Raw genomic sequence first — 16,417 nt, forward strand, 5'->3', positions numbered from 1 at the left:
GGGGGGATGGAGGGGGAGACAGAGGGCTGACGAGAGAGGGGGGATGGAGGGGGAGACAGAGGGCTGACGAGAGAGGGGGGATGGAGAGGGAGACAGAGGGCTGACGAGAGAGGGGGGATGGAGAGGGAGACAGAGGGCGAGAGAGAGGGACAAATACATTATTAGTCCATCGCTTTCTCAATCATGACTTACACTCTGCATGATGACAAACAGCTGCCGACACTCCCATTTGTCTAGGCTGCCACCAATCAGAGCACGCATGTAAGGTGCCTTTAGGTTATACGACCATTACATATTCTGGCCTCTCTGGAGGAGAAGATCTAGCCACAGTAGCTCCTTCTCATTCTGTGATTGGGTAGTTAGACTTCGGGTAGTTAGCTCCCCCTCCCTCTTCTTTCTGACGTCCACCAACCCCCTCCTTCTCTCCGACTGTCCCCAGGCTTACCTGAGACAGACAGACAGCACAACTGCACCAGCATTACTGCCCCCTCCTCCTCCTCCTCTTCTCCTCCTCCACATACCGCTAGTCACCTGGTGAGGACGGACACAAGGCAAGACGAGGGACAGACAGCATGGGCAACATTAGGAGCGATAGCAGCAGCAGTCTCAAATCACATGTAATTCTACTGCTTCTCTGACTTGCTTGCCTCTTTCCAGAGAGAGAGAGCGAGAGAGCGAGAGAGCGAGATAGCGAGAGAAGAGAGAGAGAGAGAGAGAGAGAGAGAGAGAGAGAGAGAGAGAGAGAGAGAGAGAAATAATTTGGAGCCATTGTCCCCTTCAAGAAAAAAAGAGAGACGGGGGAAACGAGGGATCACTGTTAAACGAGAGGAGCAGTGAGAAGGAGAAGTCATAGGATGATTTTGGGTGAGTGTTTGTTATTTATTTCCCTCCGCAGCTTGTTCTTTTTGGGGAGGTCAAACTTGATTATTTTATCATAGTCTCATTCACTCAAAGTCTTAAATACGCTTAAGATATCTGTCGTAGTGCTATTGAAGTGTTATTGAACACCAGTCCAAATGTATGAATCCTCCTCCAGAATTATTATGATTCTAGAAATAATCATAATCATCTATTTGACATGTTAGAGTAGGCAGATGACAGGAGAGGTTAAAGTGATTGCATTGGCAGCATATCATTAAGACCTGTTTGGTCACATGACATGACCATGCTTCACCACACTCCTCTCCTGTCCTTTCCTGTCTGTCCTGTGAGGAGAGGTTGAGGAGGGAGAGATGTTTCAGATAACAGCCCATGACAGAGATGCAGCTACGCATACTGCAACTTGCCAGCACCAATAGTCATGTGAAGGTTACATGTGAAGGTTGTTGGGTCTGTACATCGTCACATATGAATTTCGACATTCTCCTTTGGTGCTGTAGGGTTCCTAAAATGATTACATTTGCTGTTCCTACCAAGACCAATTTTGTGCGAAAATCCTATTGTGTATGAATAAGGCTACGACAGTATAGTTTGTTGCTAGATACACCAACACGCACTGTAATGCATTTGTATCCAGTATAGGTTATGCATCATGATCTTGCTTAGTATTCAAGTCTCATAGTCCACATGTGGGTAAGGAAGAGAGAAGCCTTCCTTCAAGTCTCTCTGCTGCTAGTCAGCTCGTACTAACACTTACTACCGCTACAGGGGACAAGAGCTCTGCTACTGCAACACTGTAAGTCCCCATGCTACATAGACCAGATTTTATGTGTGTGTGTGTCTGGGTTTCTGTATGTGTTGTCACTTGTGTGTGTGTGGTCATGTACTGTATGCGTGTCAGTCTTTGAGATGCGCTGTGTGTGTGTGTATGTGTGAGTGCGTGTTGCTATGTGCCCTGGCTCAGGAGAGGCCACATTGTTTAATGCACGCCTGGGCAGATTCAGAGGCAGCTAACGCTCATCTCCTCCGCTCCCCTTCTCCTCTGCTCCCCGCTAGGCATGTTTTTCAAGGAGACAGTAATGATTATAGGGAGGTATGCCATCTGAGGTCTGTGAGTTCATACTACTTAGAGAATAGTGACAGAGAGACACAGAGAGACAGACAGACAGACGACAGACAGACAGACAGACAGACAGACAGACAGACAGACAGACAGACAGACAGAGTACCTGACTTCTGCTTCATTTAACAGTCAGACGAGCACAGACGCGCTCTGCTCTGCCTCGCTAGTGTGTGTGTGTGTGTGTGTGTGTCTCTGTGGATCACTAGAGGCCCAGCTTAATGAGGTTGAGACAGGAGATGTGTTAATAGCATCATTAACCCTCTAACTACAGCTGTCTCACTTTAGACTAATTGTTCTGATCTGTACGTGGAACTGTCTGTGATGTCACAATTAGTTTTCATTCTCATATAGAGAATGATAGAATGTGGCAAGTCTACTCATCACCAGTATGTTTGAATCGTAGAGATCCCATTAAGATGCTATTCTAATTCCTAATACTGGTTTGAATTCTATTCTGTTCTATTCCATTCTATTCTATTATACTCCATTATACTCTATTCTATATTATAAACTGGGTGGTTCGAGCCCTGAATGCTGATTGTCTGACAACCGTGGTATATCAGAATGTATACCATGAGTATGACAGAACATTTATTTTTACTGCTCTAATTACGTTGGTAACCAGTTTATACTAGCAATAAGGCACCTCAGGGGTTTGTGGTATATAGCCAATATACCACGGCTAAGGGCTGTATCCAGGCATTCCGCATTGCGTCATGCATAAGAAAAACCTTTTGCCATGGTATGTTGACCATATACCACACCCCATTGGGCCTTATTGGTTAATTCATCACCTGTACAGTAGTGGGTTCCTTTCATTGTTGCCATGACATCATGAAACGTATATCATGGGGCTGGGAATTGCCAGTGACCTCACGATACGATATTATCACGATACTTAGGTGTTGATACGATATGTATTGCGATTGTTACGATTCTATATGTATTGTGATTCTTACGATTTTAAATGTATTGTGATTCTTACGATTCTATATGTATTGTGATTCTTTCGATTCTATATGTATTGTGATTCTTACGATTCTATATGTATTGTGATTCTTACAATTCTAAATGTATTGCGATTCTTACGATTCTATATGTATTGCGATTCTTACGATTCTATATGTATTGCGATTCTTACGATTCTATATGTATTGTGATTCTTACGATTCTATATGTATTGTGATACTTACGATTCTATATGTATTGTGATTCTTACGATTCTATATGTATTGCGATTCTTACGATTCTATATGTATTGTGATTCTTACGATTCAATATGTATTGTGATTCGATACTGTGATTTTATTGCGTTTCGATGTTCCAAACATATTGCTCACCATATGTCTTCTGCAGAGGGACAAGTTTTTAAAAGTGCTGAAAACAAATTGTCTCTATTTAAAAAGAAAATGGAAAGTAAAGGGAAAGGGGGATACCTAGTCAGTTGTACAACTGAATGTATTCAACTGAAATGTGTCTGAGAACAAGCTATGAAGGAAAAATACTGGAGTTTTGGTGCAGGTACAGCCAACGAGCGCAAACATAATATTGCGATGTTGTCAAAACGATACGATACGATATATTACCAAAAATAATATCTCGATAAGTAACTATCAATTTTTCCCCATCACTAGTATATCATACTAAAACAAGGGAAATATCAGACAATAATTGATGATCAAAATGTAGAATGATATGCACACAACAGCCTGCATGCTGCTGTGTACAGTATGTGTGAGGTTCTGTGGTTCTGTGAGGAGATCAGTATGGACCAGACTGAAAGAGTGTATCCCAAATAGCACCCTATTCCCTACATATATAGGGAATAGGGTGCCATTTGCTCTTGCAAGGTGATAATGCACCTCTGAAATGCAGTCGGACTTGGTGGTTTTCCTCACGTTTAATGGCCCATAAAATCTACAACCACCTTTGCAGATGAGGTTAAAAGCGGCAGATAACCAGACGCTATCATTTTGCTGTCGATTGTATCTCAACTGTTTGGTTCACCATTGTCTTCTTGTCTATCTTACACTTTGTGTGTCAGAACCCTTTTATTTGTACTGAGTAACATTCATCTCTATTGGCTTATACATTTTCGATGTTGACATTTCAGTTGTTTTAGCAGTGAAAAAGCTAATGTCATTCTAATGACCTTTACAACGTCTGTACCGTCTGATCACCTGATCTACTCCTGATATCCTGATTTACTATGTAGATATCACTCTGTTTAGCTCTGATAACATAACTTCATGACAGGGTGACACATTGCATTAGACAAGATATGAAAATGAAAACAGAATGTGTGTGTGTGTGTACATCGTGTATGTACGTATAGTACTGTGTATATGCATCAGTGGATATTAGTACATGGGTAATTTGCTTCATTTCCCTCGCTTGTTTCTACATTTGACCTTGAGCTCAACTCCCCTATCACTACCCTCTATGAGGTCTATGCCCTTGACGTTCTACTACACATGTATCTATGCCCATGATGTTCTACTACATTTGACATTTTAGTCATTTACAGTGGGGAAAACAAGTATTTAGTCAGCCACCAATTGTGCAAGTTCTCCCACTTAAAAAGATGAGAGAGGCCTGTAATTTACATCATAGGTACACGTCAACTATGACAGACAAATTGAGGAAAAAAAATCCAGAAAATCACATTGTATGATTTTTTATGAATTTATTTGCAAATTATGGTGGAAAATAAGTATTTGGTCACCTACAAACAAGCAATATTTCTGGCTCTCACAGACCTGTAACTTATTCTTTAAGAGGCTCCTCTGTCCTCCACTCGTTACCTGTATTAATGGCACCTGTTTGAACTTGTTATCAGTATAAAAGACACCTGTCCACAACCTCAAACAGTCACACTCCAAACTCCACTATGGCCAAGACCAAAGAGCTGTCAAAGGACACCAGAAACAAAATTGTAGACCTGCACCAGGCTGGGAAGACTGAATCTGCAATAGGTAAGCAGCTTGGTTTGAAGAAATCAACTGTGGGAGCAATTATTAGGAAATGGAAGACATAAAAGACCACTGAAAATCTCCCTCGATCTGGGGCTCCACGCAAGATCTCACCCCGTGGGGTCAAAATGATCACAAGAACGGTGAGCAAAAATCCCAGAACCACACGGGGGGACCTAGTGAATGACCTGCAGAGAGCTGGGACCAAAGTAACAAAGCCTACCATCAGTAACACACTACGCCGCCAGGGACTCTAATCCTGCAGTGCCAGACGTGTCCCCCTGCTTAAGCCAGTACATGTCCAGGCCCGTCTGAAGCATTTCAAGGTCGTGGAGTGGCCTAGCCAGTCTCCAGATCTCAACCCCATAGAAAATCTTTGGAGGGAGTTGAAAGTCTGTGTTGCCTAGCGACAGCCCCAAAACATCACTGCTCTAGAGGAGATCTGCATGGAGGAATGGGCCAAAATACCAGCAACAGTGTGTGAAAACCTTGTGAAGACTTACAGAAAACGTTTGACCTGTGTCATTGCCAACAAAGGGTATATAACAAAGTATTGAGAAACTTTTGTTATTGACCAAATACTTATTTTCCACCATAATTTGCAAATAAATTCATTAAAAATTCTACAATGTGATTTTCTGGATTTTTTTTTCTCATTTTGTCTGTCATAGTTGACGTGTACCTATGATGGAAATTACAGGCCTCTCTCATCTTTTTAAGTGGGAGAACTTGCACAATTGGTGGCTGACTAAATACTTTTTTCCCCACTGTAGCAGACGCTCTTATCCAGAGCGACTTACAGTTAGTGAGTGCATACATTATAAAAAAAAAAGAAAATCATACTGGCCCCCCGTGGGAATCAAACCCACAACCCTGGCGTTGCAAACGCCATGCTCTACCAACTGAGCTACATCCCTGCCGGCCATTCCCTCCCCTACCCTTGACCAATTGTGCGCCGCCCCATGGGTCTCCCGGTCACGGCCAGCTACGACAAAGCCTGGATTCGAACCAGGATCTCTAGTGGCACAGCTAGCACTGCGATGCAGTGCCTTAGACCACTGCGTGTTCTACTACACTTTAATCTATGTCCTTGAAGTTCTACTACACATATGTCATTGTGTTCTTCTACACATATATATTTGCTATTGATGTTCTACTACACGTATATCTATGCCCTTGAAGTTTTACTACACATATGTAATTGTGTTCTACTACACATATATATGCCCTTGATGTTCTACTACACAAATACCTATGCCCTTGGTGTTCTACATGCTGTATATCTATTTGTTAAATGTCAGGGTCCCTGGCACAGAGCTCGTTGGCTATAGTGACAACGCTGACAGTGCTGACACTCCTGATGCTGATAATAGCAGTGAATCTGTCACCCATACAACACACCATGGTCATGTTCATTACGGCACACCAAAGCAAAACGTTTGGCAACAGAAAGGGAACATTTGTGTTTCTTATTGGGCAAGGTCAGGTTATTCCTCCCTGTTTCATTGCCGTTTTCTTCTGTTTGGTGCTAAATGAATAGGATGGATTTGCCTCTCTCTCTGTCCTCACTGTCTCTCCCCTGGGCTGTGCTGCACCAAGCCTGGGGGTCTGGAGCTGCTGTTGCTGCTGTCATCTGGATCAGAGAACAGAGGAGGGGGAGGAGAGGATGGGAGGATGGAGGAGTTGGGAGGAAGAACATTACTGCAGCATATAATGGTAACATGATCACTGGGCTCACTGGACTCCTCCTGATGTGGAGACACCCAGCCTATTCATTGTGGCTCCCCCATTGACTGCACCTGGAGGCCTGAGGCTACTAGTAAGGGTTCTGCCTTATAGACAACCATAGGATTGTTTGAGAGGCCTTGTCCAACACTCTTATAAAGAAAGGTGCAACCTAGAACCAAAAAGTATCACGGCTCAGGCTAAGACCCAGATGCAGACACAGGAGGCGGATGGTACGAGTCTCAGAGTTTGTTACAGTACACGGGGCAGGCAAAAGGTAAGTCAAGGCAGGCAAAGAGTCATAATCCAAATCAAAGTCAGGCAGGTACAGGACGGCAGGCAGGATCAGGGCCAGGACAGGCAGAAAGGTCAGAACTGGGAAGACTAGGAAAAGCAAAAACTAGAGCACAGGAAACACGGGAACACGCTGGTAGGACTTGACGGGAGAAGACAAACTGGCAACAAACAAACAGAAAACACTGGTATAAATACACAGGGGATAATGGGGACAAATGGGAGACACCTGGTGGGGGGTGGAGACAAGCACAAGACTGGTGAAACAGATCAGGGCGTGATAAAAAGGGTAATTTCAGGGTTCTAAGGTTGGGTGAAAAGGTTTTACCTATAACCAAAAAGGGTTGTCCTACAATGACCACCGTAGCAGTATTTGGGCATGTTTAGCTACAAGTCTCTCAGTCTGTCTGGTTGAGTATTGCTTCAGCTCAGGGCGATGTACTATGCTGCATGTCTATCTGGTTGTCTATCTGTCTCTTTGTCTTTGTGTTAGTGTGTCCATTACAGACCCATCTGTCTTCATAACACATCAGTCTCACAGACCAACCCCCCCGAAAAAAAAAAGTTCCAAAGGAATAGAGACATTTCAAATGTCATATTATGTCCATGTGCAGTGTTATAATGGTGTTATAAGCCGTGTTACAAGCGCCGTGCTGGTAGAGCACGGCGCTTGTAACGCCAAGGTAGTGGGTTCGATCCCCGGGACCACCCATACACAAAAAAAATGTATGCACGCATGACTGTAAGTCACTTTGGATAAAAGCGTCTGCTAAATGGCATATTATATTATTATTATTATTATAAATAGTTAAAGTACATAAGGGAAAATAAATAAACATAAACATCGGTGTTTGTTCTTCACTGGTTGCCCTTTTTTTGTGGTAACAGTTCACAAATCTAGCTGCTGTGATGGCACACTGTGGTATTTCTCCCAATCTCTATCTCTCTCTCTCTCTCTCTCTCTCTCTCTCTCTCTCTCTCTCTCTCTCTCTCTCTCTCTCTCTCTCGCTCTCTCTCTCACCTGGCTGTGTGGTTGGAGGTCAACCGAAAGAGAGACTGTCAGAAATGTGTTTGTTTTCTCAGCTCAGCATTTTCCCCTCATTTCCCCTCTATGGTTATCCTGTTGTCACGCACATACACACCCACACACACACACACACCCACACACACCCACACACACCCACCCACACCCACACACACACACACACACACACACACACACACACACACACACACACACACACACACACACACACACACACACACACACACACACACACACACACACACACACACACACACACACTCTTTGGTGACACAGCAATTATTATCCAACTCCACTAAATGAGCCGGGGCCAGGGGCTTGCCTGTCTGCCATTGTGACATTGGCACAGTTTGTCCCTCAAGGCTTCCCCCATAGGAAAAAAACACATAATTGAAACGCTTGAGAACGAAGGCCCAATGGGGAAATCTGAATGCAAATATACCACAGTGGATTTTATTTCTTGATACTTTTGTCAAACTGTGTCACAAACGTTCCATAATCCATTAGTACCTTGAAGTGCTGTGTTGTTGCTCTACCTCAGCTACATCACTTAGTCAGACAGGACCTAGTAGTAAGTCACTCTCCTAAAGTGCCTGTTCTGTTTTCTTATGCAAAGACTCAATACTGCAGCTCCTTTCAAAACACTGCTGAAAGGATATGTTATTAGAAAATGGTGGCCATGGGTCATCGGGCCATCCTTAATGTCGGGCCCTGTGTTATGTGGTTACTGTTGATCCTCTGAGGCCTCCGTAGTTCATGTCATGTTAAAAGTTTTGATAATACTTGGTCAGTCATCAGTCACTCATTTCAACTACAGAACAGGACTCTTCCACACACTGACCTTTCTGTTACAGTGTATTACATTCTATTACAAATGATACTGGCCAAGTTGGTCTCTTCTTTTCAAGCGGTTGAATCCTATTCTTTGTGAAGCAGTGAGCTGTGAATTCCTAGATGGTTTCATAATATTCCACTTCACTTCACACCTCCCTCACCTCCCAGTGGTCTCTGTCAGTGGCAGTGCTCCCCTCTAGAAGATAGAAGCACTATTATGATCATTAGAATACATCTCTCAGGTCTGACCCATGGTAGGAGAGTAGTGGGATGTAGTGTTCTTCATCTCTGAGTGATGAAACTGTTCAATAGGCAAAAGGTGTCCTGTGTGTGTGTGTTTGTGTGTGTGCTTGCATGTCTGTGTGTGTGTGTGTGTGTGTGTGTGTGTGTGTGTGTGTGTGTGTGTGTGTGTGTACATACACGCTGTGAATGTGTGTGCACAGGGCTCTCTCTCTACTCATGTCAGTGGTGGGCTACTGCTTAGATTGATCCCACATCACTCAGGTCTCTTTCCCTCCTCTCCCCTCCTTCCCCTCCTTCCCATCCTTCCCCTCCTTCCCATCCTTCCCCTCCTTCCCATCCTTCCCCTCCTCCATTAGTTGATGTTGTAGTGAAACCACATTACTGCTGGCTACATCAAAGCCAATTGACATAGTTGAATCTCAGCATGACAGGGGGGCTTAGTGAATTGGAGTCATAGGAGGTCTTCACACACACTCACATCAACACAATTACAGACGCAGTACCTCCCCCAAAATATGACATTCTCTTTTGAGATGCCTTGATGCAAGAGGAAAAAAGAGAGGAAAAACACAAGTGAGACTGTTGAAGCGTGGAGACATGCAGTAGTAGCTCTCTAGACTACAGTTCCCAGGTGTCTTTTAGCTACGTAGCCCCTGCAGCTAGCAGCCTGTCCTAGTCTGTGTGTGTGTGTGTGTTGTGTGTATACGCACGCATGTGTGTGTGTGTGTATGCGCGTATGTGTGTGTGTGCACACCAGCCTGTCCCATTGAATGCACCAATGTGAGACACAATAATCACAGTCAGGTGCAGCTACGCTATGCTTCACAGAGTACCACTATTACACTGATGGTACAGAGGCAGGTGGCAGCCCAGGTGTACAGCTAATATACAATGTGCGTGTGCGTGTATGTGTGTGTGTGTGTGTGTGTGTGTGCGTCTATGAACAATAGTTGGAAAGAGTATAGTTTTTATGTGAGTCTTATTGGGTGATTCCTCAAAGCCGACCATGATTTTGGGGGATTTTCACGAAATGTTATCCATAGAAGGGTCTTTAGGAGGAAGGATTGTTAATATATAGTTGACATTTGTGTCTTAAAGCATAATTTAGAAATAATTAATTGATGTTAGAATAGTTGTTACATTTTGTCCTTACCCTGGTCTCTTTTAAGACTCCATAGTGTTTCATCTGCAGGTGGTACAAAGCTCTGTAATATGAGTACTATTTTGATTTCAAAAGCTATATTCTTATATTATTTTATGAATATTGAAAAATATTAACATGAATATAAAACAATTTCTTTTTTTTGATTCGGCACATTTTTAAGTATATTGTTGAACATAATATACTCTATGTCACATCAAAGTTCCAGAGAGGGATCTCTGATACTTTTGAGTTATGATCCAATGTGCAAGCATTACCAATAGACTGAATTTGAAAATGTATTAAAAATGGTCACCCTCTGCTGGTGATTTGCAGGACGTGCAATGATACAACTAAATGGAGGGCTGTGATTGGTTACATTGCCTCCTATGCCAATTTCTCTGTATAAAATCGGCCATAACATTAAAACTAGAAGAGATCTCACACTGGAACTTTGATATGCCCGTAGAGTATATTATGTTCAACAACATATTGAATAATTTGCCATATTCATAAAGTAATGTAAGAAAATTGTTATTGAAATCAAAATACTAGTCATATTACAGAGCAAGCGGTAAAGCTTCATATGACACCACTTTTTGCTTTGTAGCACCTACAGATGAAACATTATAGTCTTAAAGGACGCCTGGGTAAGGTCAAAATGTCACAAATGTTCCAACTTAAATTAATTATTTCTCAATTACGCTTTAAGATACAAATGTCAAATATACATCAACAATCCTTCCTCCAAAGGACCCTTTTATGGATTACATTTTGCGAAAAAATAAATAAATCATGGTCTCTTTTTGTTCTAGTTTTGTGAGGGATCATCCTATCAGAAAGTCATAGTCATATAATGAGATCATAAGCCAGTCCCAGCTCAGTGGATGAAGGTAGCCTGCTGTCCTCATGTTGACTCTTAGCTGTATCAGACGTCAGAGCTTCTGTTTGTTGTTTGTGCACATTGGCATCAATATTGATATCCCAATAATAGTCAGGAGACAGAATATAGAGACCCAGAGAGGATAACATAATGAACATGGCTTTGTTGTAGCTCTGTTGGGTATACTTGAACTGTTTGTTCACATTGGCATCAATATTGAAATCAATGCTGATACAGTTCGTATTCCAAATAACAGACCATAGAGACCCAGATAGCATTCTACTACTCATTGAACATTATTTGTTTCATTCCAATAGCACTAGGGAACCCAACACCGGGAAGTAGGAGAAGTGTAGAAAAACATTCTTAACACTCAGCAACCAAGCATGCTTGAATGAAAATGCATTAGTCTTTCTCTTTGAAATCCACTGTAAACAGTGAGGCCAAACATGCCCTCATCCAGCACAAGAATGTTGTTTTTGACTTAGCCTAACCTTGACTTATCTCAACATTCCCATTTGAAAGAGTCCACATTTCTCCATCCGTCATCTCATTATGGCCATGAAGAAATGTAGAAATGTGCTGTTAGGTGAATGATGATGAATGACATTTCTCAAAGATCAGTGGTTTATTAAAAGGTTACGGTTGAGCTAAAGTTCTGCCTCTCCCTCAATGTTGCATTAGTCAAGCCTGTGTTCTGATGAAGAGAAAAAGAGAGGGAGGTATTCTGAGGAAAACAGGAAGAAGGGGAACGACAGATGAAATGGAGGAGAAAATGATGTTTGTAATAGGGAATAAGCTCCATGGAAGTCTGGGGGCAGAAAAGGACATTCCTGTGAGTGTTGTTGAGATAGAGATAGATAGGGTTTCACACAAAGACCAGGAGAAAATCAATTCTCCTTGAGACACGGGCAAGGTCAGTGCGTGGGGACATAGAGGGGAAGGGGGGAGGAGAAGGTGGAGTTGGAGGTTGGAGAGAGTGATAGAGAGAGAGAAATTGAAGGAGAGGAGGGGGGAGTGATAGCAGGACAGAGAAGAGGGAGGAGGGAAACGGACGGGAAGGAGCGATAGAGGGGGAGAGATTTGGTTCTTCCAAGCAGCAGCACAGCAGGGCTCCTGCCTCTCTACCCTAACTCTAAATCAAAGCCTCAGCTTCATAGCCTCATGTGCACAACATAGTGAATGTGATGTGAACACTGTGAACGCTACCACTGACACTGCTGTAATGACTCTCTACAGGCTCTCTCATACACACACACACACACACTCCTGTAATGAGAAGAAAACTCTACAGCTTCTATCTCTCACCCTGATCTTATGGCTGTGGGGGAATTTCTTCAGTGTTACCTCATCCATCCAGCCATCCATATTCTCTCCCTTTAGGACCGAGGGGAGCGGAAATCATGATACAGTCTGTATGTATCACTTCCATTAAGCGAGTGGGAACATTGCGCTTGAGCGTCAGATTAAGTTGTCTGGAAGTAGCAGCAGCTGTGGAGCTATGAAACCCAAAGTGAGGCCCAATCCCTAACGCTTCTACATGCTTCTACATCGACCTGCCTGGTGTGGTGGTAGATCCGGAAAGCCTGCTACAGCCAGCATCAATATTAGCCTGTCCCTCAATGGAGGCTGGCCATGTGTGTGTTTTAATGGTGTGTGCTTTAATGGTGTTTCTAACGGCTCTGGTTAGTAAAAGAGAGAGAGGGGGAGAGAGGGAGGTAGCGGAAGAAGGAGAGAGTGATTGGAGAGAGAGAGAGGGAGGGAGAGGGTGGGAGAGAGAGAAAGAGATGTGCAGAGAGCGAGAGGTGAAGGGCAAGGGCTGGGCTCAGACCTGCTTGCTGTGACAATGGACCCTGCCAGCATCAGTATTAGCCTGTCCCTCCCCTTGGCTGTGGGCCTGGAGAGGTAAATGCCTGGCCAGCAGGTATATATAGACTGCATCCCAAATGGCACCCTATTCCCTTTATACTGCACCATATATAGTGCACTACATAGTCCCAAAAGTAGTGCACTTTATAGGGAATAGGATGCAATTTGGGACGTATCCATGATGTAATATGGAAGCTGCTGTATGCTGGCTGCATGGTGGACTCAGTATTGGCGTCTGGTATGCACACCTGTCTCCACCCACCCCCCACACCTCGCTATAGGCCAACGCCACCCAGAGAGAGGAGGAGAAGAGTGGAGCGGGGGACTCTGCTGGGGCCTGCACTACTGCCCTACCTCTGCCTGGGGGAGAAAGGGGGAGGGAGAGGGGGAAGGAGGGCGGGTGGGTGTTTAGGGTAGGTTGTCAGAGAGAGGTGTGGACCAGAAGGCTGTAAGGGACACTGTGGTGATGTGGTATCTCAGGTAAACCTACTGTATATACAGTATTCACCTGAACTAATTTCACCATTCTCACCATTATTCTCAGCTTTTGTTTGACATTATCATCGAAGTATAATTACTCTGTTCATCTCTTCACTGTGAAGAGTGCTTGAATGAAGGGCCACTTCATTTCACCATTGTCACCATCCATCATCAGCATTGCTTTAGCAGGTTGTGTTGTTACATCATCACAGAAGATGAACTACACTGTTCACTGTGTAAGAGTGCTCATTATGAGGACAGAGTTCTTTACTGATTAGAGGACAATGAAGAGTACTTGATATGAGGGGCATTTGCTATTGATGGGACAATTCCTTGTTGTTGTGTTGATCACTGGTGGGGCTCCTCTGTTTGTAGAGATCTTATAAAGATAGAGTAGTGGAACTGTGTCTTCGGGCCAAACTCTTAATCTGTCTCTCTCATCCTCTTCTAATGCAATCTCTCTCTCTCTCTCTCTCTCTCTCTCTCTCTCTCTCTCTCTCTCTCTCTCTCTCTCTCTCTCTCTCTCTCTCTCTCTCTCTCTCTCTCTCTCTCTCTCTCTCTCTCTCACTCTCTCCTCTGTGTCTATAATGGGCTTTACGCTTGAATGAACTGCTGCACACACATACAAACACCCGTACTCCATTGAAATGCAGACCTTGGCTGTTAACGTGTTTCAAAAGAACCAAGATGAAATCTAACAAATGGGAAGCAAAAAAGAGAGAGCGAGAAACAGCTATTACCATAACATTAACATAGAGAGCATCGGTGAATTGGTCAGTGACACGACTTCAAATCTCATTCTCTTGCTCCCAGTAATTTTCTATGATGTTGTGGGTTGTTGTGTAGTTAGTAGTAAGAACCCTGTCGTGATGGATGTGGAAACATAAAATTACATAGAAGAACACTGATTTATAGCATCTCTGTGGGTAGAAGCACAGAAGTGCGTCATGGCATTGCAGAGTTCTAAACCATTGTGATTACGTCTGCTAACAGCAGCACGCAACATTCTGTTCTCTGGGTTCTATTTCCACCTGTGACGGCTTGTATAAATGGGAGAGAATGTATTTACAGTGTTTTGGCAGAGCTTATTGTGTCTGAGGCAGCGCTAGCCCAATAATCACCACAGAGCCACAGCCACAAATCTTCATTAGCCGATTAGCCGAGAGAGAGACAGCTTGTGTTCTTTTTCCTATATTTGGGATCCTGTGTGTGTGTGTGTGTGTGTGTGTGTGTGTGTGTGTGTGTCACCTTCCCTCCCTCCCTCCCTCCTTCCCCCTCCTGTCTCGTTTACCTAATCTTGAACCTGTAAAGTGTAAACTTGACCATTACAGTGCCATCTTCTTACCTGAGTCACACACACGCACACACACGCGCGCACACACACACACACACACACACACACACACACACACACACACACACACACACACACACACACACACACACACACACACACACACACACACACACACACACACACACACACTTGTTATGTTGTTCCCTGAAGGAGCATCAGCAGCCAAGTGGGCATTAAGACTCAAGACAGAACAAATTAAGGTCACAGCGGGAACAGCCAAGCCAGGAAACCACAGTATGCGCCTGCATCCGTGCCTGTGTGTCTGGGCGCGTCCACGTTTGTGTGACCCTCTACTGCTGAAAAGGCAAGTCCTACCTACCGACCTCAAAAAAACTGCATGACTCTAGAGAGTTGTTGGATGTGTCCAAAATGGCAACTTATGTAGTGTGCTATAAAGGGAATAGGATGCCATTTGGGATGCACTGGTTGTCACACAGTACAGAACAGTAGCATTCCCCATCCCGTTGGCACTTAGAGGAAAGCCTCACTGCACCATTTGGATAAAAGGATGAAAGGTGCCACTGCCTTTGAACCCAAGGAGGTAAAATGGAGCACTGTCTGAATGCTCGTTTTGAACTGTCTTTCTTTGTCAGGCTGTAGTTCTTTGATATCAGCAGAGGTAGAAGTAGACGCAGGTCTGTGATCAGGGATCAGATTCCCTCTTCCATTCCCTACAGGGAGAGCAGAGCAAAGTGAATCACCTGGAGTCTGTTGTGTTGGACCCATCACATGTTATGTTAATGGGAGCCTTTGGGAGGATCTATTTCAGATCACTTTGAGGTGTAATAGCTCAATCTCACAGCACAGGGCACTCCCAGGTCTCCACTCTTACCCCGGGGCAAAGGAAGGGAAGGGCTCTGCTGAATGCCAATAAAGTAAGACTGAGGCTTTTTGTTGTCCCCTTTTGTTGTCGTCGCACCCTGCCATTTCCTCCTTCCCTCTCTCCCTCTCTCCCTCCCTCTTTTCCTACTTCCCTCCCTCCCTCTCTCCCTCTCTCCCTCTTTTCCTCCCTCCCTCCCTCTTTCCCTCTCTCCCTCTCTCCCTTCCTCCCTCCCCTCCCTCCCCTCCCTCCCCTCCCTCCCCTCCCTCCCTAACCCCCATTCACACCTTCATGGAGGTGGCCAGACCCCGTCAGGCAGACAGCTCTTCTCTTCTCTCCCCGTCCCTCTACCTTCTTTTCCCAAGACTTCCCCTCAAGGGCGGTATCCAATTCTGCCTGTGTGTGTAATCCATCACTGCAGGGCTGCAGCAGGGTGACCTTGACAGCAGGGAACCTCACAGGGTGCTCCTTCTGCTGCTGCGACACGGGCACAAAGGAGGTGTGTGTTTTTTGTGTGTGTTTGTGTGTGTGTGTGTTGATACAGTACCAGCAGAGGACCGAACACCACACAGAGAGCGAGTACACCAGGTTGTGTTGGTGTGGAGATGATGACGCAGGCAAATAAGTCCATGGTCATCAATGATTTATCTCCCTGGAATGTGATGTGAGGGGGTGAAGCTGTGCTCTATGACAGACAGTGGAGGGGTATGTATGGTGCAGAATGAACTCCATCTCTTTCTCATCCTGCCAGG

At 44.3% G+C, this 16,417-nt stretch overlaps 1 protein-coding gene across 2 annotated transcripts in view; it reads left to right on the forward strand.

Moving 5' to 3' along the window:
• The first annotated feature begins 462 nt into the window (after positions 1–462).
• LOC121545870 (zinc finger protein 385A) overlaps positions 463–16,417 on the forward strand; it is a 99,727-nt gene continuing 83,772 nt past the window's right edge. For both annotated transcript variants that reach the window (XM_045209448.1, XM_041856752.2), the window contains exon 1: positions 463–864. In XM_045209448.1, the coding sequence (XP_045065383.1) occupies positions 855–864 (10 nt within the window). In that variant the 5' untranslated portion in view covers positions 463–854. The remainder of the gene's footprint in view (positions 865–16,417) is intronic.

This window comes from Coregonus clupeaformis, chromosome 30 (genome assembly GCF_020615455.1).
Source record: "Coregonus clupeaformis isolate EN_2021a chromosome 30, ASM2061545v1, whole genome shotgun sequence".
NCBI lineage: Eukaryota > Metazoa > Chordata > Actinopteri > Salmoniformes > Salmonidae > Coregonus > Coregonus clupeaformis.